At 43.2% G+C, this 23,037-nt stretch overlaps 1 protein-coding gene across 1 annotated transcript; it reads left to right on the top strand.

The window, feature by feature from the left end:
* On the top strand, positions 1-22,969 carry LOC106608715 (calpain-5). Its single transcript, XM_045722579.1, has 11 exons — positions 1-165; positions 1,951-2,082; positions 2,343-2,554; positions 4,222-4,414; positions 5,119-5,321; positions 5,494-5,571; positions 5,701-6,928; positions 7,891-8,013; positions 14,448-14,585; positions 22,518-22,714; positions 22,960-22,969. Exons 1-11 carry the CDS (start codon positions 1-3, stop codon positions 22,967-22,969), a joined length of 2,679 nt encoding a protein of 892 aa, XP_045578535.1.
* Positions 22,970-23,037: the final 68 nt, after the last annotated feature.

Here is a 23,037-nt window from a genome sequence, read left to right on the forward strand (position 1 = left end):
ATGCCAGAGAGAGTGTGTTGGTTCCAGGGGCAGAGTTACCACAAGCTGAAGAGGGCATGTCTGCAGCGGGGCAAGCTCTTCAAGGACCCCCTCTTTCCCCCATCCGCACTGTCACTCTTCTACAAACGAGCCCCACCCCCTGGACTCACATGGAAGAGACCACGGGTGAGCGGATCGGGGATGGGACGGAGGGGGAAGGTGGAGGAGAGAGAGATGGGGTGAGGCAGTGAATGAGGGTGAGAGATAGGAGAAGTGGAAAACAGAGGTAAAAGAGACAAGCACACTTAGACAAAGGGAGAGAGAGAAGCGGCACCAGAACAGAATTTTCCATCAAAATCAATCATTCGCTTTCTCTCTTCCTCTACAACCACACACACACTTTTGAACCTCTGGACTCCCCTTTATGCCCTTTCCCAGGAGGCACCAGTTTAAGTCCCCAGTCTAATTCTAGTCGTCCACTCAGCAGGTTTTATTCCAGATATAGTTAACTAAAGCCTTTCTAACAGACCAGAGGCGTCAGGACAGTGTAACCCGACACCAACGGGAGTGTGTGTGGTGTGTGTTGCAGATTTGGACCTGAATATGACCAGGGTTTCAGCGTGTGTTAATAAAAGCATGTGTTTGTGATGACGAGTGGAGAAGGGCTGTGTAGTGGTGTAGCTTCAAGGGTTGCTATTTATTGGACATTAGGTTGTGGTTGTAGTCTTTCTTAAGTATACATAGAAGATATACAAAAAACTAAAACAATATGAGGAACGAAATGTTCCTATAGGAGGTCAGATTTTTGTTGTTGATTGCATTGATCGATAGAATACGGGACTGTACAGGTATTCTCTTTGCTCACTGGAGTGTGGGGGGGCTAACCACAAAGGGTTAATGGGATTGTGTTTCTAATGCTCTGCACAGGTCATTTAAGCCTGCATCCAACAGGAGTCGAATGATAGGATGACATCTGTCACCTCACTCTGCAGTGAGACATACGCACTCGGACTCTTGTATACACACAAACACACACACATGCACAGGACGCTCGTATACACACACACACACACACACACACACACACACACACACACACACACACGCACAGGACGCTTGGACACTCTGAACTTCCTTCCTCAGCTATCATAACTGTTATAAAATCCGGTCAGCATCATATTTCATACAGTACTTAGCTTGAACATGATGTCATCTAAGGGGAAATTGAGTTCATAACTTTTCTAGAGTTACTTGTGTACAGGTTATGACCTGTGTGTGTGTGTAGCAGTGTGTATGTGTTTAACTATTCTAAGATTAGGAAACTGGGGACATTTTGTTAGTCACCACAAGGTCAAATGCTATTTCTAGGAGGTTTAGGGTTAAGGTTAGGATTAGTGTTAGCGTTAGAATTACGTTAAGGGTTAGGAGCTAGGGTTAGTGTTATGGTTAGGGTTAGGAGCTAGGGTTAGGTTTCGAGTTAGGTTTAGGGTTAAGATTAGGTTTTTAGTTTAAGGTTAGGGTTAATGTTAGGGTTAGGGTAAGAGTACGGTTAGGTTTAGGATTAGGGGTTAGGGAAAATAGGATTTTAAATGGGACTGAATTGTGTGTGTGTGTGTGTGTGTGTGAGTAGCAGTGTGCTTTAATGTAGTAAGGTGCGTGAATGTGTGTATTAGTGTATGAGTGTATGAGCGTGTGTATCCTTATAACTCTATTGTGACCTGATACTGTCAAAACTAACATCAACAGCTCTATGTGGACAGGATCTCTCTCTTCTACACTGCTCTGACATCACAGTTTAATGAGCATAGGCTGGATTGACACTTGTCCTGACAAAAACACTGGCACCATGTCAAGATAAACTAGATTGAATAGGCTTACTGTACTGTACTGTACTGTATGTTGCACCCAATTTACTGCTGATCTTAGCATATGTTAACAGGTTATATATTTATTTCTCTTTCTCTCTCTCAGGAGCTGTGTAAGGACCCTCGTCTCTTTGTGGATAGGATCAGCACATGGGACCTGCACCAAGGCAGCTTAGGTAACTGCTGGATGGTGGCGGCCACTTCCTGTCTGGCCTCGGAGCCATCGCTGTGGAAGAAGGTGAGGGGTCAAAGGGCAGAGGCCAAATCCCTATAGGTCACCCTCAGTGATTTACTTCCTGGTCACTGATTTCATTTTCATTTCACTGAAGAGGTCTTAATGATATGTTTCTTATAGCTGAATCAGACATGTTAGTGCTGGGCTGGAATAAAAGCCTGCACACTCTGTAGCTCTGAACGACCAGGAAGCTGGCCGCTTCTGTACTAACACATTCAAAGACCCCAAAACCCTTGTTCAATTTGATTGGTCTAAACCACCAGGTGATTCCTGACCATGTGGAACAGGAGTGGAAGCCCAAGCATCCGGACCTGTACGCCGGAATCTTCCACTTCCGCTTCTGGCGGCTTGGCCGCTGGACAGACGTGGTGGTGGACGACCTCCTGCCTGTCAGCGAGGACGGAACGCTGCTCTTCTGCCGCTCAGCCACGCCACGGGAGTTCTGGAGCACCCTGCTGGAGAAGGCCTATGCCAAGTGAGACTTTACACTGTACTAAAGCCAAGACACAGCTGAGAGATTAGATTTCAGGTTGGCTAGGAGGAGGCTTGTTAATCACTCAATCAGTATTAATTTATTGTCCCAATTGCACAGAGGGATTTTAGATATAATGAATACAGTATACACCACACAGTATCCACCACACAGTATCCACCATCACAGTATCCACCACACATTGTACACACCACACAGTACACACCACACAGTACACACCACACAGTACACACCACACAGTATACACCACACAGTATACACCACACAGTATACACCACATAGTATACACCGCACAGTATACACCACACAGTATCCACCACACAGTATCCACCACACAGTATCCACCATCACAGTATACACTACACATTGTACACCACACAGTACACACCACACAGTATACACCACACAGTATACATTACACAGTGTACACCGCACAGTATACACCACACAGTATACACCGCACAGTATACACCGCACAGTATACACCGCACAGTATACACTACACAGTATACACCACACAGTATACACCACACAGTATACACCACACAGTATACACCACACAATAGACACCACACAGTATACACCACAGAGTATACACTACACAGTATCCACCACACAGTATACTGTACACCACACAGTATACAACACACAGTATACACCGCACAGTATACACCACACAGTATACACCACACAGTATACACCGCACAGTATACACCACACAATAGACACCACACAGTATACACCACACAGTATACACCACACAGTATACACCACACAATAGACACCACACAGTATCCACCACACAGTATACTGTACACCGCACAGTATACTGTACACCGCACAGTATACACCGCACAGTATACACCGCACAACATACACCACACAATAGACACCGCACAGTATACACCGCACAGTGTACACCGCACAGTATACACCGCACAGTATACACCACACAGTATACACCACACAGAATACACCACACAATAGACACCACACAGTATACACCACACAGTATACACCACACAGTATTCACTACACAGTATACACCACACAGTATCCACAACACAGTATACACAACACAGTATACACCACACAATATCCACCAAACAGTATCCACCACACAGTGTACACCACACAGTATACACCACACAGTATACACCACATATTATACACCACACATTGTACATCACACAGTATACACCACAGTATACACCACACAGTATACACCACGGTATACACCACACAGTATACACCACACAGTATACACCACACAGTATACACCACAGTATACACCACATAGTATACACCACATAGTATACACCACATAGTATACACCACATAGTATACACCACATAGTATACACCACACAGTATACACCACATAGTATACACCACATATTATACACCACACATTATACACCACACAGTATACACCACACAGTATACACCACAGTATACACCACACAGTATACACCACACAGTATACACCACACAGTATACACCACACAGTATACACCACACAGTATACACCACACAGTGACCACACTTGACAAAATAAACCAGTAGCTAGTCAACATTCTTTCCTTATCCTCACCCATTTAACATTTCCCCAGTCTTCCAACCCTTTCCTCCCCTCTTCCTCTCCCCCAGGTTGAATGGCTGCTATGAGGCACTAGAAGGCGGTAACACGGCAGAGGCCCTCATAGACTTCACAGGGGGGGTATCGGAGCCCCTATGCCTGGACAGGGAGGCCCTCACCCTGCACCCCGATCAGAGGAGGGCGCTGTTCCAGACCCTGGCCAAGGCCCACGGACGCAAAGCCCTCATCACCTGTTCTATACGGGTCAGTGACCAATACACTTTTCCCTGCATAACCACAGATCTAGGATCAGCTTACCCTTCTCTCCACAGCGTAACAGTAACCATGTGTGCGGAAGATTTTCAATTGACCTTAGATCAGTGAATTAGTACTGAAAGATCAGCTTGACAGTTGATCTTCAATCCATGACAATACCAGAGACCATTACTAGAGGCCTCAAAATCTAGGCTTGTGCCCACCTGCCCTAGATGTGATATGACCATGTGCATTCAGGGTGGTAATGAATGGTTTGGAATTGGGCCAGAGAGCTTCTATGAATGTCGTCCTACCAGAGAGGTCACCTCTACCTACTGTACAGTAGGGGGTTATAGAGAGACAGGTGGCTATATAGTGGCTGTGTTGGGCACAGTCCAGCATTAACAATGCTAACGCTTACATTTACTGTATTACAGAATGCCACTGAATGCTATCTATCCTGTCACGCCTCTTTCTGTCCTTTCAATTTCCTGTCCTGTCCTCATAAACACTCCAGCCACATGCCTCTATTGATTAATGATCTGTATTGTTCATTGTGTAGTTATAGTATTGTGCAAGATTCCAATTATACACATCAGGGTGTCTTCATAGAGTGCCTGTGGTGTGTATTGGTATTAGCGTATCTATATTGTGTATCTGTATTGAGTCTCTCTCGCTCCCCCTCCTCCCTCCCTCACTCTCTCTCTCTACAGCCAGCGGAGGGAGAGAGAGTAGAGTCGGTGCTAGACTGTGGTCTGGTGCGGGGCCATGCCTACGGTATCACCGCGGTGAGGAAGGTGCGTCTGGGGGAGTGGTCACTGCTGCCTGGCCGTTGTAGCGGGACGTCCCGTCTCGGCATGGTGCGCATGAGGAACCCCTGGGGTACAGCCGACTGGACCGGGCCCTGGAGTCAGGGGTGAGGGGGGACAGTTACTGCTGTTCTAGTCTATCAGGATACGGTATATTCAACAAAGAACTATAGGCCAAGGGTTGTCCCTTTTGGGTAATGGCAAAAACCAGGAACGGGCTAGAAACAAGGTTGTGTCTATTTGGTCCCTTGACATAGAGCTCCTTTGCGCCCCCTTCAGGTCTCAGCAGTGGCAGCAGGTTGGTCGTGGTGAGAGGGAGAAGATGGGCCTCATTGTCAGAGATGTGGGAGAGTTCTGGTAAAGATATAGTAAAATAAGCATCACTCTTTTGACAGAAAATAATGCTCAATGCACAAGTCACTACAAATACACTGCAATTCCTGTTGAAAAACTGAAAAGATACTTTTTCACCTCCCCTTCCCTCAGGATGGAGTTTGAGGATTTCTGCCGCTACTTCACAGATGTGGTGGTGTGTCGTCCGGTAGAACGAGCCCTGCTGTGGCCCAGCACCCACTGGAGAGAGGTTCGCTGCCATGGGGAGTGGGTCCCAGCCCCCAACACTCCCGGGGCAACCCCTGCCACCCTCCTCCCCGGCCGCCAGGCATCCAACCTCGGGAAGAACACAGCCAAGCGTGGGGAGGTGAACCAGACTCTGAGAGGGGACCGGAAGGAGGCAAGATTGGGGAAGAGACGGAGAGGTCAAGGAGGAGGAGGCGGAGGAGGGAGGGACAAGGTGGCTGTAGCGAAGAAGGAGGGGGCGAAGAAGACAAAGAGGAAGGAGGAGAGTGTGAAGAAGGAAGGAGAGGTGGATGGACGGTGGGATAAACACATGGATAAGAGGAGTAGGTGTGGAGGATGCATCAACCACAAAGACACCTTTCTACACAACCCCCAGGTGAGCTTACCCTATATATTTCTACACAACCCCCAGGTGAGTTTACCCTATATATTTCTACACAACCCCCAGGTGAGCCTACACTATATATTTCTACACAACATCCAGGTGAGCTTACCCTATATATTTCTACACAACCCCCAGGTGAGCTTACCCTATATATTTCTACACAACCCCCAGGTGAGCTTACCCTATATATTTCTACACAACAACCAGGTGAGCTTACCCTATATATTTCTACACAACATCCAGGTGAGCTTACCCTATATATTTCTACACAACATCCAGGTGAGCTTACCCTATATATTTCTACACAACAACCAGGTGAGCTTACCCTATATATTTCTACACAACAACCAGGTGAGTTTACCCTATATATATATTTCTACACAACAACCAGGTGAGTTTACCATATATATTTCCACACAACCCCCAGGTGAGCTTACCCTATATATTTCTACACAACAACCAGGTGAGCTTACCCTATATATTTCTACACAACAACCAGGTGAGCTTACCCTATATATTTCTACACAACCCCCAGGTGAGCTTACCCTATATATTTCTACACAACCCCCAGGTGAGCTTACCCTATATATTTCTACACAACAACCAGGTGAGTTTACATATATATTTCTACACAACAACCAGGTGAGCTTACCCTATATATTTCTACACAACAACCAGGTGAGCTTACCCTATATATTTCTACACAACCCCCAGGTGAGCTTACCCTATATATTTCTACACAACAACCAGGTGAGCTTACCCTATATATTTCTACACAACAACCAGGTGAGCCTACACTATATATTTTTACACAACATCCAGGTGAGCCTACACTATATATTTCTACACAACATCCAGGTGAGCCTACACTATATATTTCTACACAACAACCAGGTGAGCTTACCCTATATATTTCTACACAACCCCCAGGTGAGCTTACCCTATATATTTCTACACAACAACCATGTGAGCTTACCCTATATATTTCTACACAACAACCAGGTGAGCTTACCCTATATATTTCTACACAACAACCAGGTGAGCTTACCCTATATATTTCTACACAACCCCCAGGTGAGCTTACCCTATATATTTCTACACAACATCCAGGTGAGCCTACACTATATATTTCTACACAACAACCAGGTGAGCTTACCCTATATATTTCTACACAACAACCAGGTGAGCCTACACTATATATTTCTACACAACATCCAGGTGAGCCTACACTATATATTTCTACACAACATCCAGGTGAGCCTACACTATAGCTATGTTTATGCCCATAGCAACAGGTTAAATGGTTCCAGGACAAGGTTCAGTCCACTCAGAGTGTGTTTTGTAATGACTCGTAGTTACATTCTGACGGTAGTGATAAACACGTTCTTTATGTTCTAAGGACTACACTCAGTATGCTAGTATAGTATCTCATTATATAGTATGCTTATACCACAAGCATGTAAATCATTTGTGTTGCTATAACTGTAACGACTCAACATGTACTATTTTGGCAACTGCTGCAATCTTAATGGTGTAGAAATAGACCTGTGAAAGCCTATTCAGAGTGGTGCAGTTGTAAAACAACATTGCTAAGCTAAAAACAACATGGCTGACACTAAGCTATATTAGTGTTACTGCTATTCTAGGGACGCTCTGCCTCCCTTCTGTCCCTTCTCCCGCTTCTTTCTCTTCTCCAACCTCTCCCACTACAGTTCATGTTTGAGGTGCAGGGAAAGGAGGATGAGGTGTTGATCTGTCTGCAGCAGGAGGACAGGAGGATAAAGAGGAAGGACGGAGGAGGAGCAAATCTGCCCATTGGCTTTGAGGTGCTGAGGGTGAGTCACAGGCAATGTTCCCTCTAAGCTGCAGAAGAAATATTAGCCCGCGCAGAGAAGCACGAGATTGAACTTCCCTGTTAGTTAACACTATCAACATTTCCCTTTACTTTGGGAATTGTGATCGAATCAATGCAACATTAGCCACTTTCAATGCAACATATCAAAACAAAGCAAACTGTGCAAGATTTAATATGCAAAAATAATTATGGAAGAGATTTTGTTGTAGGCACAACGCATCAGAGTAGGATTCTATTGCATTGACAGGCACGACTCAGGCTCGTACTCTACACAGACCGGTGCACCATAACCAAAGAGCTGCAGTAGGCCTATATGCAAATAGACCACTGCCATATATGGATCTGTACCATTCACATTGAACTGGACTGTTTTTACAGCATGAGCGGTCCTGAGTAGATGCGCTTGTTTTGAGATCAAAGCGAGAGCTACATGTAGCAACGTGTGCACATTTGTACATTTGTTCATATCCTTTGCTAGTTACTGAGTTATTAGCCCAGTTATAGATCCTTTGTAATCAGCAATGGGGCCTGATTGCTTCCTACAAGAGCACAAAACCTCTGTATTTCTAGACATCTTTGAAAAGCAAGTCAGGTAAAGAGCTTTTTTTTTGTCTTAATGGGGCAGTGTCATATTTTGAGATAGTTTTGAATAAGCTAAGTAGCCAATAGGCAGAGGGTAGCATAATTTGTCTAATTCTCTGTAATAATGGTATGGGGATAATGATGCATTTTATTTCATGAAGTGGTTTCTTGCATCAAACAACACAACATTTTCAGTCACCTCCTTGTCTGAAGGACAAGTGGATAAACAGATTAATGTCAAGCCCTGCATGTTTTCTTTAAAAGTCTCATGAAATGTAGCCCTGCATGGAACACCACACATTGGCTTCCACTGTATGCTTAACAAAATGAACAGCTATTTCCATTTTTGTTTTGGATGGTAGGCCACTCTGGTAGGCCTACATTACAATCAAATAGCCACAGCAGCCTACTTGACCACTGTTAAAATTAACTTAAAGTGGGTACAGCCTCAGTGTTCACAGTAAACATGCGGTGGAAGTTTGCGCTCAGCAGACCTGAAATTTGCTCCAAATAATTGAAGGAACATTGGTCACAGGGTTTAAAAGGGCCACCATAGAATGCTGTAGTACACCCAAGGGTGTGTGTGTGTGTGTGTGTGTGTGTGTGTGTGTGTGGACGTGTTTAACTATTCTTGTGGGGACCATATGGATTCTTTAGACATTCAGAATAGTGAAAAAAATGCATGCTGAGGGAAAATAGAACCATTCTACAAAGTATTACTAACCCAAACACAGTGGGGAACAATGAGCCTTCAGAGAAGGGCTAAGGATTTATAAAATAATGATTATATTAGTAATGATAATGATATTATTATTTTCAGTGAAGTTCTGATTTAATCTCTTCAGTTTTTGTTGGAAAAGAAAGGGTTAACACTGAAGGGGGAAAAAAATCCAATCAGGTCTCTAGCTAGCTAAGTCAGGCTTTGGCTAGGTAATCAGAAGCTAGATAAAGGCACCTGCCATTCAACTGTATTAGGGAAAACATTTTGAGTGACAGTGGAATCAACCAATCACATTTTGACTTAATGGGTGGGACCGTTTTTACAAAAACATATGGAAACTTCTGCCTTCTTGAAGGCCAACAGGTCACTGCGCAATAGCGAGCAGAAGTTTTCCCACGGTCTAGCTAGCTAGCTAGCTTTTGTTGTCTGCTAGTTTGCAGCGGCTGCAGCAAGTGTTATCAAAGAGGATGTTGTTGCTAATTTGTTAGCTTCTCCCTTTTCAAGAATACGTTTCAACAAGAAGTTTAAAAAAAATCTGACAAGCAGCCAATTAAATATGGCCATTTTCAATTTTTCATAAATTCTTAGAAATTTTGGAAATTACGTACAGTATACTAAGACATTTGTGAAAATTATATAGTAATATAGAGTGGGAAAGTGGCCTTGCGTTTGAACAATTAATAGACAATGGAGTTAATAAAACCGAATAAAAACATCTGTCTTGTCCAGGACCAGAGTCTACACAGACCGGTGTGCTATAGCCAATTATAGCTACAGTAGGCCTTAATAACAATCCATTTGCCACACGGGCCTGCCATCATTCACTTTGAACTGGACTGTGTGTTTACAGGCAGTTGCACAGCACAAAAGCCACAAAATACACCTGAATGGATTTCTGCAAATATGTAAACACCACGGGAGTCCTCTTACATTTGGGAACTTTACAGTCCTATTGATCAAACAACCATGAAAGGTAGGCTCTCTCTCCATCAGTTATGCACATCAACAACAACAAGATCAACAACTAATGCTAGCCTGAGCAAGATGAGCTAAAATCTAATGAAGGAACTTTAGATAAACCCTCTCAATCTTTTTCAGCTAGTTGGCCGTCAAAATTGCACTGATAAACGATGGGGAATTGTAGCCACCTCGTCCTTCTGCAGCTTGCCTGTCAATGCATGCTTGTCCCAACCAAGCACCCAATCTAACTGGCTAAAGTTAGCTAGCTTGCTAGCTAGCTACTTCTAGACATAAATGAGAAAGAACCTCATTCTGACCATTTTACTCGCCGTAGCAGAGCTGGATGGGCTGTTTACATGTTAACTAGAGCGTTCTTGACTAACTATTACTTTTTTTGCCTACGTTTACTGACGCCGGTCATATTCAGTTTGTGTTGCTCATTTGTAAATTCATCAGTTGTTCTGCGCTCTGGCACACTCAGACGAGAGTGCTCTGAAATTGGAGTAGATAGCCAGAGTGAATTTGCGAACGCAAGAGATATGTTAACTGGATAACAGTTGTTCAAGTTCTTGCTGGCTAACCAAATGGCACCTGCATCTCTAGCTGTGTATAGCCACTGAAAAATGATATGAGGGAAAAAGTCAGTCACTCACCTACTCCTCCAATGGCATGACATGACATCTTCCTAGCACCTAGCTAGCTAGCTAGGCTCCGTGTTTTTAGCATTCCCAGCCTTGGTTACATTCGTCTGTTTTTGTCCAGAAAATGTTGTCATTGCAACTGAAACAGTGCATCCCGAATGGAGGCAGCAAACAATGTACCAGGCCAGCTGTGGTTTACAACCTGATAGCAATATTTTTTAGACTATCAAGAAATGTATTGGTGAATTTGTATTAATCATTCATTGAACTGCATCCATCTTTTCTGCCAACAATGCCTTAGTGTACGTCATGGAATGTTGAGTCAAATATAACCTATTTTTAAAACCTCTTATGAAGTTGGTTTTGTAAACTGGGAATTTGATATTTTTTACTGATGTTATGATTGTCCGTTTGTTTAATATCTGCAAAGTAGTTAAAATGCTGTCAGTTACACTTTAAACTTTAGGTCACTGGTTACTTTGTGTGCTAAACATGAAATTTATTTTGCAATGTGAAGTAATAGTTGTACATTTCGATTGGGAAATGCTTAATGATTGTGTTTTTGGATTCTTATAATTGGGATTTACTGGCTTATTATGTCCGAGTTTATGGACTGCTTATCTTTTAACATCATGCTGTGTGTGACTGCTGTCTTTCCATCGGCCCTATGCAGTGGTGTAGTGGTGCCTGGAGAAGTGGGTATACTCTAATTTTGACAAAAAGTTCCCAAAGGCCCGCCCAGCGTAGGAAAGGCACCATGTGTGAAAAAAATCGATGTTTTCCTACGTTTTTTCAATGAGTTGTCCTGTATCTTTTTCAGATTTTCACTCTCAAAATTACATTTTTTTTGTATAGAACAAAGACAACATTTTGATGGTCTAAGTCCACAACAATGGTTAAACCACATCAATCTAATTGGATGGGCCTGTCAGGGTCTGGCTCCCCAGTGGTTGGGCCTCTGTCCACCCAGGCCCATCCATGTCTATGCCCCTGATGCTAACAGCACATCATGACAATTGCGCATCACAAATAGCCAACTAACCAAGACTTCGGATGAAACTTTTTCAATACCTGGTTTGTATACCCATTGTTGCCTTAGTTAGCATTTACTGGTAGATATCATAAGTTGAAATGTCTTTCCTACCCTACCAGCTATCGATGTCATTCTTTGTGAGCTGCTCCATGCCAAAACCAGTTGGGAACTGCACACTCTTTCTGCTTGCAGATGATATTCCACTGGATCTAGGCTATGTGTGCGGCGGGCATGTGAATATATTTCACGTGCTTTGCGATTGTGTTGACTACTTTGTGCATGATTTCTCCATTGTACTGCATAATTGATAAGTCGTATCCCAGGTAGAAAAAAATGGTTTTATAATAGGGTTTTTTAGGTGTTGGATTGGTTGTCTAAACATTCTGAATGCATTCAGATAAACGTTCAGTTTTGGTTAAAGTGTAGGGGGACAGATTACGTTTTGTAAACATTTGTCATAGGTGTCATCAGCGTTTGGTAAACATTGGCATTAGTGTCATTTACAACGTTGGCTATTAGTTCTCTTTTAAACGTTAATGAACAGCTGTTTAACAAACGTTGGTATTAGGTGTATTTTACTACTTTTAGTAAAGTACTACTTTTACTATTTCCCTAGTATTTCACTAGGGAAATGTCCTCTTTAGTCAAAAAGCATTCAGGTCAACTCCGTGCTTGTGCTCCTTCTCTCTCTTGGGCTTCTGTCTCTTGGGCTTCCGTCTCTCTCCATTATTTCAGGTGCTGTCGTCTGAAACAAAGTAACTTGAGTGTTAAAACTCATCATTGGACTAATAACATTTATTTGAGGGGCACAGTTAACTCGTGCTCTCTCACACCATTTGGGCACACAGATCTCTTTCTGTTTATTGGCGACTCTCTTCTTTGGAGACAGATGTGTCAATTTTGACAAGTAATGTTATAGAAGAAGAAAGTTACTGTCACAAAAGGTGACGTGTTGAAGGGAAGACCAAAATGCAGTGGGTATGTGGATACTCATTCTTTTAATGGAAAAAACGAAAAGCATCCACAGGAAAAACAAAACAATAAACAGTACTCACGACTAGACAGTGTAGCAGGCTCTATAAACGCAGTGCTCACAAACAATTACCCACAAACACACCCTACTAATATAGGACTCCCAATCAAAGGCAACTCAACACACCTGCCTTCAATTGGGAGTCCAATCCCAATTAACTCTACATAGAAAACAAACCTAGAACCTATACCCACAACTAACTAACTAAACCTAGAAATACATAAACACAGAGCAGTGCCCAAAACCCCCGGAATACATAAATAAAACAACCTACTACCTACACCACCACCCCGAACCATATAAAACAAATACCCTCTGCGTCATCCTGACCAAACTACAACAACACATAACCCTTAACTGGTCAGGACGTGACAGTTACCTAGCATTATGGGATAGTGGTGAAGTAAACAAACATGGCTGTACCCATGAAGTGCGTACGTGGCAAACGTTGGAATAAGTTTCAAATATATTTATTTATAAATGTTTATTTTGAAACCTACTGAAAATGTTCATAAACGTTGGCCAAGAGTTACTTCTTGTACGTGTCAAAAAGTATCAAATCCCAACCTATTAGCTACGTTGGAATAGGTTTCAAATACATTTATTTTTAAACATTCATTTTGAAACCTCCTGACAATGTTCAGAAACGTTGGCCAAGAGTTCCCTTTCATACGTGTCAAACAGTACCAAATCGAGGAGCACGTGATGCCGCGGAGCTGAGCAGATGTTGACAAACCAAGCTCTTCAAAGTTATTCCATTATTACCTAAATAACAACGTTGAAACAATATTCTAACATCGGCTGATAAATTGTCAAGTACTTACCTTCCCAAAGAGCCATGGACCTCCGGCCGAGAGGCAAGAAGGACGACCTAAACGTAGTTGATTCCCAAGATAACTCTGTAGTAGCACCAACAGAAACCCCTAAACACCTCCCTGAGCACTCTCGCGACCGCCCCGTGAGAGCCCTCTGTTGCCATGAAATGGTGGGGTCATGAAGAGCTAACCAGGGAAGGCGTAGTACCACAGGAAACGCAGGAGAGTCAATGAGGAAGAGACTGATTCTCTCCTCGTGACCCCCCTGCGTCACCATGCCCAGGGGGATGGTAGCTTCCCTAATTACCCCGGACCCTAATGGTTGACTATCCAGAGCGTGAACTGGGAAAGGCCTAACCACTGGAACAGTAGGGATCCCTAACCTATGGGCGAATGCTCTGTTGATAAAATTCCCAGCTGCGCCTGAATCGACGACCGCCTTATGCTGGGAATGTGGGTAAAACTCAGGAAAGTAAACATGCACATGCACAAACAGGTGTACAACAGAGGGCTCTGGATGAGAGTGGTGCATGCTCACCTGGGGCGACGCCAGAGTGCCCTGCCTGCTGCCTCGATCCCTAGAGGAACCAACCCAGCACCGACCAGCAGTGTGACCTCTGCGGCCACAGATGGTACACGTGAAAGCCCCTCCTCCGGCCTCCATGAGCGCAGCACCTCCCAGCTCCATAGGCACCGGAGCAGTGGTGCTGGGAGAAGGAATCGACAGAGCCCTCTCTGGACGTCCGCGGGTGACCAGCAGGTCGAAGGTGAGGGTGGTATCCTTGCAGGCAAACTCCCGACGGACATCCTTGCGCAGGCTGCAACGGTAGTGGTCGATAAGGGCCCTGTCGTTCCATCCCGCTCCTGCGGCCAGGGTCCGAAATTCCAGGGCAAACTCCTGGGCGCTCCTCATCCCCTGCCACAGGTGGAAAAGACATTCACCCGCCGCTCTACCCTCGGGTGGGTGGTCGAAGACTGCCCGGAAGTGGCGGGTGAACTCCGTGAAGTCGTCCAACATCCGCATCTCCTTCTCCCCACAGGGCGTTAGCCCACTCCAGAGCTCTCCCTGAGATGCACGAGACGAGGGCGGACACCCTCTCCCTTCCCAAGGGAGCCGGGTAAACGGTGCACAGGTATAGGTCCAGCTATAGCAGGAACCCCTGGCACCGTGCCGCCGTCCCATCATACTCCCCGGGAAGGGCGAGACGCATCCCACTGGGACCGGGTACAGGAGGGACGAGTAGTGGGAACCCTTGTTGTGCTGTTGGAGGCGCTGGAGGGACTCCCTGTCTCTCCCAGCGGTCCATGGTCTGGACGACGCGGTCCATCGCGACGCTGAGATGTTGTAGCATCGCCGCGTGTTCTCTGACACGCTCCTCAACTCCTAGAACCGGGGTACCTGCTCCTGCTGACTCCATGGTGAGGTGTGGAATTCTGTAAAGGGGTGCGTAACTGGTGGCAGTGAAGTCAGACGCAGGAGAGCAGAACTAGGTAATAGCCGGAGTAGTTTAATTTCAAAACCAACGGCATAAAGCAATAACCAACATGGGTACAAAACCCGACGCGCACCAGTAAACATGTGCACAAGCACTTACAACAAACAATTCCACACAAAGACATGGGGGGAACAGAGGGTTAAATACACAACACTTAATGAGAGAAATGAGAACCAGGTGTGTAGGAAGACAAGACAAAACAAATGGAAAATGAAAAGTGGATCGACGATGGCTAGAAGACCGGTGACGCCGACCGTCGCCCGAACAAGGAGAGGAACCAACTTCAGTGGAAGTCGTGACAAACAGGGACTTCTATAGCTACCTACAACTACGAAATTCTCTCAAGGGACAATGGAACCTACCTAAGATGTCACCTATTGAACAACTGCCACGCAGACCAACCACTGTTCAAGACCATTTCCCATGTTTACGATGCTCTTATGTCAGGACTAACACTGCCTGAGCTAGATAAACCCCGACTTAGATGGGAAAAAGATCTGGGTATTAATCTTGATGAGGGTCTATGGAGTGACCTATGCAGGGATGGTGTTACTTCCACATTGAACTCCAGATACAGACTGATCCAGTTTAATTTCCTCCATCAGCTCTATATCACCTAGGGCTGGGCGATATGGACCAAAAGTCATATCCCGATATATTTAGGCTGAATATCGATATAAGATATATATCCCGATATTTTTTCCGCAAAGTGAGAGCAAATGTTCAGTCAAAGTCAAAGCCAGATATGACATGTCTCAAGTAGTTTTATTGAAACCGGCTATTTCAGCGAACAGTTGAAAAATCAAATGAATAAATAAGAAACAGGGCTCTTCACCTGGTTCAGATTAAATGCTCAGCTGTTCAAATAACAATAACATGTAAACATAAACACTGTATAACAACAGGAGTACCTTTTTTGAAATCAAAGCTCCATAAGGTGCCTGACTTCAGTGTACATTTGTGGCAGTGCTTCTCGTGCAAAGTAGTTGCGACTGGGAAGCTCATATCTCGGGTCCATAGTTTTCAGTAGCTTTTTGAATCCGACTTGTTCCACAGTTGCAACAGGGACCATATCTTTAGCAATGTGATAGGACACCGCTTTAGTTATAGTACACCACTTGCCAATTTTATTTTCATAAGGCACACTGCGGGAAAATGAAGTTTGCAGTGAGCTTTGTTTCGGGGCTGGAGCTTTTTCGGGTTGTCGACGGCTTGCGGCTGGGGCTTCTGCAGCGCGCAGTTTCACACTCTTCGTATTGCAGTTTGTGCCACTGTTTTAGGTGGTGAAAAAGATTTGTAGTGCTTCCACCCCTGGCTGTAACTTTTTTATGGCACTGCCTACATATAACGTGATTTTGTTGCTCATCTGATACTTTGAATCCGAACCATCTCCAAATTACTGAGCCAATGCTTTTTTTTTTACTAACCAATTCCTCCTCAAAACGCTCCGCAGACGCTGTTGCTTCCTCCATGTTTGTTGAAGTGTCTGTTCCTGCCCCTCTGTGCATGAAAGAGGAGGTGCGGGGCGCGGGGAGCAGCGCAGAGAGCTCCGGGTCTGCAGCTTGCTTGGAGCAAGGATCAAAGCGCAAATTTGAACTATATCGATATATGCGAAAAGGTCTAATTTCATATCACATTTAAAATATATCGATATATTTTTTATATCGATATATCGCCCAGCCCTAATATCACCCCATCTAAACTGCACAAGTTCAACCCTGATATCTCCTCCCTATGTTTTAGATGTGGCTCAGATGAAGGAACATTCCTCCATTCCACTTGGCAGTGTTCAAAACTACATGGTTTCAGGGAGTATGCGATACCATATCCTCAATTCACAGGGTTGCATTCCCTTTAGACCCGGAGGTCTGTCTACTAGGTAACTTTACTAACTCCAATTTTAGGCAAAGCCATACTATAAAGCTAACAGAAATATTGCTAGCGATTGCCAAGAAATGTATTGCCTTGAAATGGAAATCGGATTCCCCCCTGCCAGTTGCAATGTGGCTATCGGAAGTTAATAGTTGTATCCCACTGGAGAAAATCACTTACTGCTTGAGGAATAAGTTAGAGCCATTTTACAGAATTTGGCAACCTTTTATTGACAGTATGGAGAATCTCCCCTCACATCACATTGATTGAATCTCTATATAATCCTCACATAATGTTTCACACGTAATGTATAATATGTAGCCTACGGCAGGTGACCATATAATCCAATGTCTCATTATTATTATTATTATTTTTATTTTACTTTTTACTATGACTTATTTATTGTATGTTTGTTTATATAATTATTATAATAAAAACATTTTTTACTGTCACTTTGTCATTGTTGTCTAATATCTTTTAACTTTTGTTTTGAATGTTCTTAATTGGAAATTACAAAAATAAAATATTTTTAAAAAACAGTAGCAAATCTCAACCTATTGGCCACGTTGGAATATGTTTCAAATACATTTATTTTTAAACGTTTATTTAGGAATGTTGAGAGAACGTTGTTACAATGGTTGTTTTTTCAACACCAATATACAACCTTTCCCAACCTAAGTCCAATGTTGGTTTAGGTTCCAGGAACGTTTTATGCTACCTGGGATTTAGAGGTCGACCGATTAATCAGCATGGCCGATTAGTTAGGGCCGATTTCAAGTTTTCATAACAATCGGTAATCGGCATTTTTGGAGACCGATTACATAGCAATCCACGAGGAGACTGTGTGGCAGGCTGACCACCTGTTACGCGAGTGCAGCAAGGAGCCAAGGTAAGTTGCTAGCTAGCATTAAACTTATCTTATAATAAACAATCAATCTTAACATAATCACTAGTTAACTACACATGGTTGATGATAGTCCAACGCTCTAACCACTAGGCTACCTGCCACCCCAATTGAAGAAATGATGGATGGCGCTAAATACAGGGAAATTCTTGAGGGAAACTTGTTTCAGTCTTCCAGAGATTTGAGGTCTGGGACAGAGGTTCCCCTTCCAGCAGGACAATGACCCTAGGCATACTGCTAAAGCAACACTTAAGTGGTTTAAGGGTAAACATTTAAATGTCTTGGAATGGCCTAGTCCAAAGCCCAGACCTCAATCCAATTGAGCATCTGTGGTATGACTTAAAGATTGCTGTACACCAGCGGATCCCATCCAACTTGAAGGAACTGGAGCAGTTTTGCCTTGAAGAATGGGCAAAATCCCAGTGGCTAGATGTGCCAAGCTTATAGAGACATACCCCAAGAGACTTGCAGCTGTAATTGCTGCAAAAGGTAGCTCTACAAAGTATTGACTTTGAGGGGGTGAATAGTTATGCATGCTCATGTTTTCTGTTTTTTGTCTGATTTCTTGTTTGCTTCACAAGAAAAAATATTTGGCATCTTCAAAGTGGTAGGCATGCTGTGTAAATCAAATGATACAAACCCCCCAAAAATCCATTTTAATTCCAGGTTGTAAGGCAACAAAATAGGAAAAATTCCAAGCGGGGTGAATACTTTCTCAAGCCACTGTAAGCAGGCAATGAAAGCTCTTACAATATTCGATGATTACATTTCTCTAAAACAGGCTATAGGCTACATGTGCACCACCAAGTCAGAACAGTAGGCTAAACTATGAAAAAACCAGATTTCACTAAATCATTAGGAGTGTAGTATATCCTATAGGACACCAAATTTGGTCAGAGAGCAACGCCTTCATGGCGCGCCGATGATGCGGGTGGTCTTCACTTGATTGACTGTAACTTTGTCAAATAAGCACCAATCGAGGTCAAACAAAGCTTGCTAGATAGCCAATTTGCTGGGCTTTACAAGAAACCCCGTATATGTCACAAAATGTTGCTGCTTACCTTGTGCGACAGCAAACATTTTCCTATTGGACAAACATTATAAGAATATGGAGAGTTATGAAGTTATGAAAACTGGGTGTTTTGCAAATGTTGAACATACAATATGGCTACTAATACTGGAAAAGCATTAAGCATTTCCCAATCGAAATGTACAACTATTACTTCCCATTGCAAAATACATTTCATAATAGGCACACAAAGTAACCAGTGACCTAAAGTTTAAAGTGTAACTGACAGCGTTTTAACTACTTTGCAGACATTAAACAAACTGACAATCATAACATCAGTAAACAATATCAAATTCCCAGCTCATTAAGCTACAAAACCAACTTCATAAGAGGTTTTAAAAATAGGTTATATTTGACTCAACATTCCATGACGTACACTAAGGCATTGTTGGCAGAAAAGATGGATGCAGTTCAATGAATGATTATTACAATTCACCAATACATTTCTTGATAGTCCAACATTTTTTGCTATCAGGTTGTAAATCACAGCTGGCCTGGTACATTGTTTGCTGCCTCCATTCGGGAAGCAGGTACAGGGAGTGAATTTAATAAATAACGGAACATTGAACGAAACAAGAAACACAAATAGCGTACAGACAGGAAACACAGAAACAGAGTCAACAACGCCTGGGGAAAAATCCAAAGGGAGTGACAGATATAGGGGAAGTAATCAGGAAGGTGATGCGCCGAGAGCAGGGAGCAGGAGTAGATGTGACAGTAGACATCATGAAAAACTACAAATCCCTGCAAGCTCCTGCACGTCATCTCTAGCTGACACCTTTGCTAACAGATATTGTAAACTTGCACAAGACAGTTCACAGAAATGTCAATTTAAATACATTTTGCCAATTTATTTTTTACTAAGGCATCAGTCAAAAGTTTGGACACACCTACTCATTCAAGGGTTTTTCATTATTTTACTATTTCCTACATTGTAGAATAATAGTGAAATAACTATGAAATAACACATGGAAATATGTAGTAACCAAAAAGTGCTAAACAAATCAAAATATATTTTATATTTAAGATTCTTCAATGTACCCACCCTTTGCCTTGATGACAGATTTGCACATTCTTGCATTCTCTCAACCAGTTTCATGAGGTAGTCACCTGGAATGCATTTCAATTAACAGGTGTGCTTGTTAAAAGTTCATTTGTGAAATGTCTTTCCTTCTTAATGCGTTTGAGCCAATCAGTTGTGTTGTGACAAGGTAGGGTTAGTATATAGAAGATTGCCCTATTTGGTAAAATACCAAGTCCATATTATGGCAAGAACAGCTTGAAATAAGCAAAGATAAACAACAGTCCATCATTACTTTAAGACATGAAGGTCAGTCAATGCGGAAAATTTCCATAACTTTGAAAGTTTCTTCAAGTGCAGTCGCAAAAACCATCAAGCGCTATGATGAAACTGGCTCTCATGAGGACCGCCACAGGAAAGGAAGACCCAGAGTTACCTCTGCTGCAGAGGAAAAGTTCATTAGAGTTACCAGTTTCATAAATCGGCAATTAACTGAGTTGAAGTAACAGAAACATCTCAACATCATCTGTTCAGAGGAAACTGCGTGAATCAGGCCTTCATGGTCGAATTTCTGAAAAGAAACCACTACTAAAGGACACCAACAAGAAAGAGAGACTTGCTTCGGCCAAGAAACACGAGCAATGGACATTAGACCAGTGGAAATCTTCTGTCCTTTGGTCTGATGAGTCCAAATTTGAGATTTTTGGTTCCAACCGCCGTGTCTTTGTGAGACGCAGAGTAGGTGGATGGATTATCTCCGCATGTGTGGTTCCCATCATGAAGCATGGAGGAGGAGGTGTGATGGTGTGGGGGTGATTTTCTGGTGACACTGTCAGTGACTTATTTAGAATTCAAGTCACACTTAACCAGCATGGTTACCACAGTATTCTGCAGCGATACACCATCCCATCTGGTTTGCGCATAGTGGGACTATCGTTTGTTTTTCAACGGGACATTGACCCAAAACACACCTCCAGGCTGTGTAAGGGCTATTTGACCAAGAAGGAGAGTTATGGAGTGCTGCATCAGATGACCTGGCCGCCACAATCACCCGACCTCAACTCAATTGAGATGGTTTGGGATGAGTTGGACCGCAGAGTGAATAAAAAGCAGCCAACAAGTGCTCAGCATATGTGGGAACTCCTTCAAGACTGTTGGAAAAGCATTCCAGGTGACTACCTCAGAAAGCTGGTTGAGAGAATGCCAAGAGTGTGCAAAGCTGTCATCAAGGCAAATGGTGGCTGCTTTGAAGAATCTCAAATATAAAACATATTTTGATTGAACACTTTTTTTTGGTTACTACATGATTCCATATGTGTTATTTTATAGTTTTGATGTCTTCTCTATTATTCTACAATGTAGAAAATAGTAAAAAATAAAGAAAAACCCTTGAATGAGTAGGTGTGTCCAAACTTTTGACTGGTACTGTACATTTAGCTAGCATTAGATAGTTAATCCAGAGATTCTTACTTTTGCCTCGATTCGGCAGTCTCGTCCAGATCTTCATGGCATTTGTAATTCTTTATGATAGCCACATTATCAGCTAATTAGCATTTCATTTTGGGGGGGTAAATAAAGGTGAATATATTGATAGAAGTCACCTTGTCCTAGAGTGATTTACATGGTTATCCAAACGTCACGCCATAGTAAGCCTACACGAAACACAGCCATTATTTTAAGTGTTTCTAAAATCCCCTATAGGAAAAATGAATGGTGAAAAAACGATTGTAATCATTTCCCTGTTTGACCGCTAGGTTTTATAGGCATTATGACTCATACTGTTGTACTCTATAGCTGGTGATGCCTCATCATGACTGTTTATTCCCCATCTTTTGCATCAATGTCAATGAGGATCATCACTATCTTTACTTTGCAGTACATCAACCTGTCCCAGCTCAGATCAACTTTTTTCTGGATACGGGCCCTGGGTTCAAATGCATGGGAGTATTTATTTGTATTTGAAAATACTCTATTTGAGTATTTCTTTTATACATGCCAATACTTTCCAAGTGTATTATCAAATGCATTACAATATTCAACTACTTGTCCTTTCAAGTAAAAGATATGCGAAAGTCAAACAAAAGAAGGAAGGGAAGCACTGCTAAGGTACACAATAGTAGATTTTGGTAGACAGAAGGTGCTCTTTGGTAAAAGGGGTAAATTGTTCATCAAAAAGAAAGGAGGACCAAGGCACTCTTCATGTAATTAATTAAAATGCCCTTATTTGTATGGCATGTTCAATGGATACAAAGTTTAAAAACGACATATGTGTTTCCGTATGTCATATTTACTGTGCGTTTACCCGCATATTCATTCACCCTCCCCCATTGTTAACAGGTGGAGATGAACCGTCTAAGCCGTGTGCAGTGTGTGGTAGAGCAGGCTGCAAGCTCTGTGTACATGGACTCCCGTAGCGTTGCCCTGCGAGTGACCCTGGTCCCAGGCCGCTACGCCCTCCTCCCCACCACCTTCCAACCTAGGGCCACCGGACGCTTTCTGCTACGCCTCTTCTCACATTCACACCTCAGACTCAGGTGAGGGGGAATGGTGTGAATGTTAAGAATGAAGGAATGGAACGTATGTTAGGAAAGAAGGTGTAATGTCAAGTGTGTGTGTGAGATTCCCTGTGAATTTAGCATGTCAGCACCGTATAATGACTGATAATATTACTATCATTCTTCCTCTTTTCCACTTTTATTCTCTCATATATTAATATATATATAGTGAGTTGAGAGAGGAGTTGCCTGCTCTCTCAGTGTGGCAGTGTTGTCTCCCCCAGTCCAGTGTAGTGACCACCGTCCACCTGCGCCGAGCCTGCGGACTCAGCCAGCCCAAACAGACAGGTAGTGTTACCTCA

Source organism: Salmo salar, chromosome ssa07, assembly GCF_905237065.1.
Source record: "Salmo salar chromosome ssa07, Ssal_v3.1, whole genome shotgun sequence".
Taxonomy (NCBI): domain Eukaryota; kingdom Metazoa; phylum Chordata; class Actinopteri; order Salmoniformes; family Salmonidae; genus Salmo; species Salmo salar.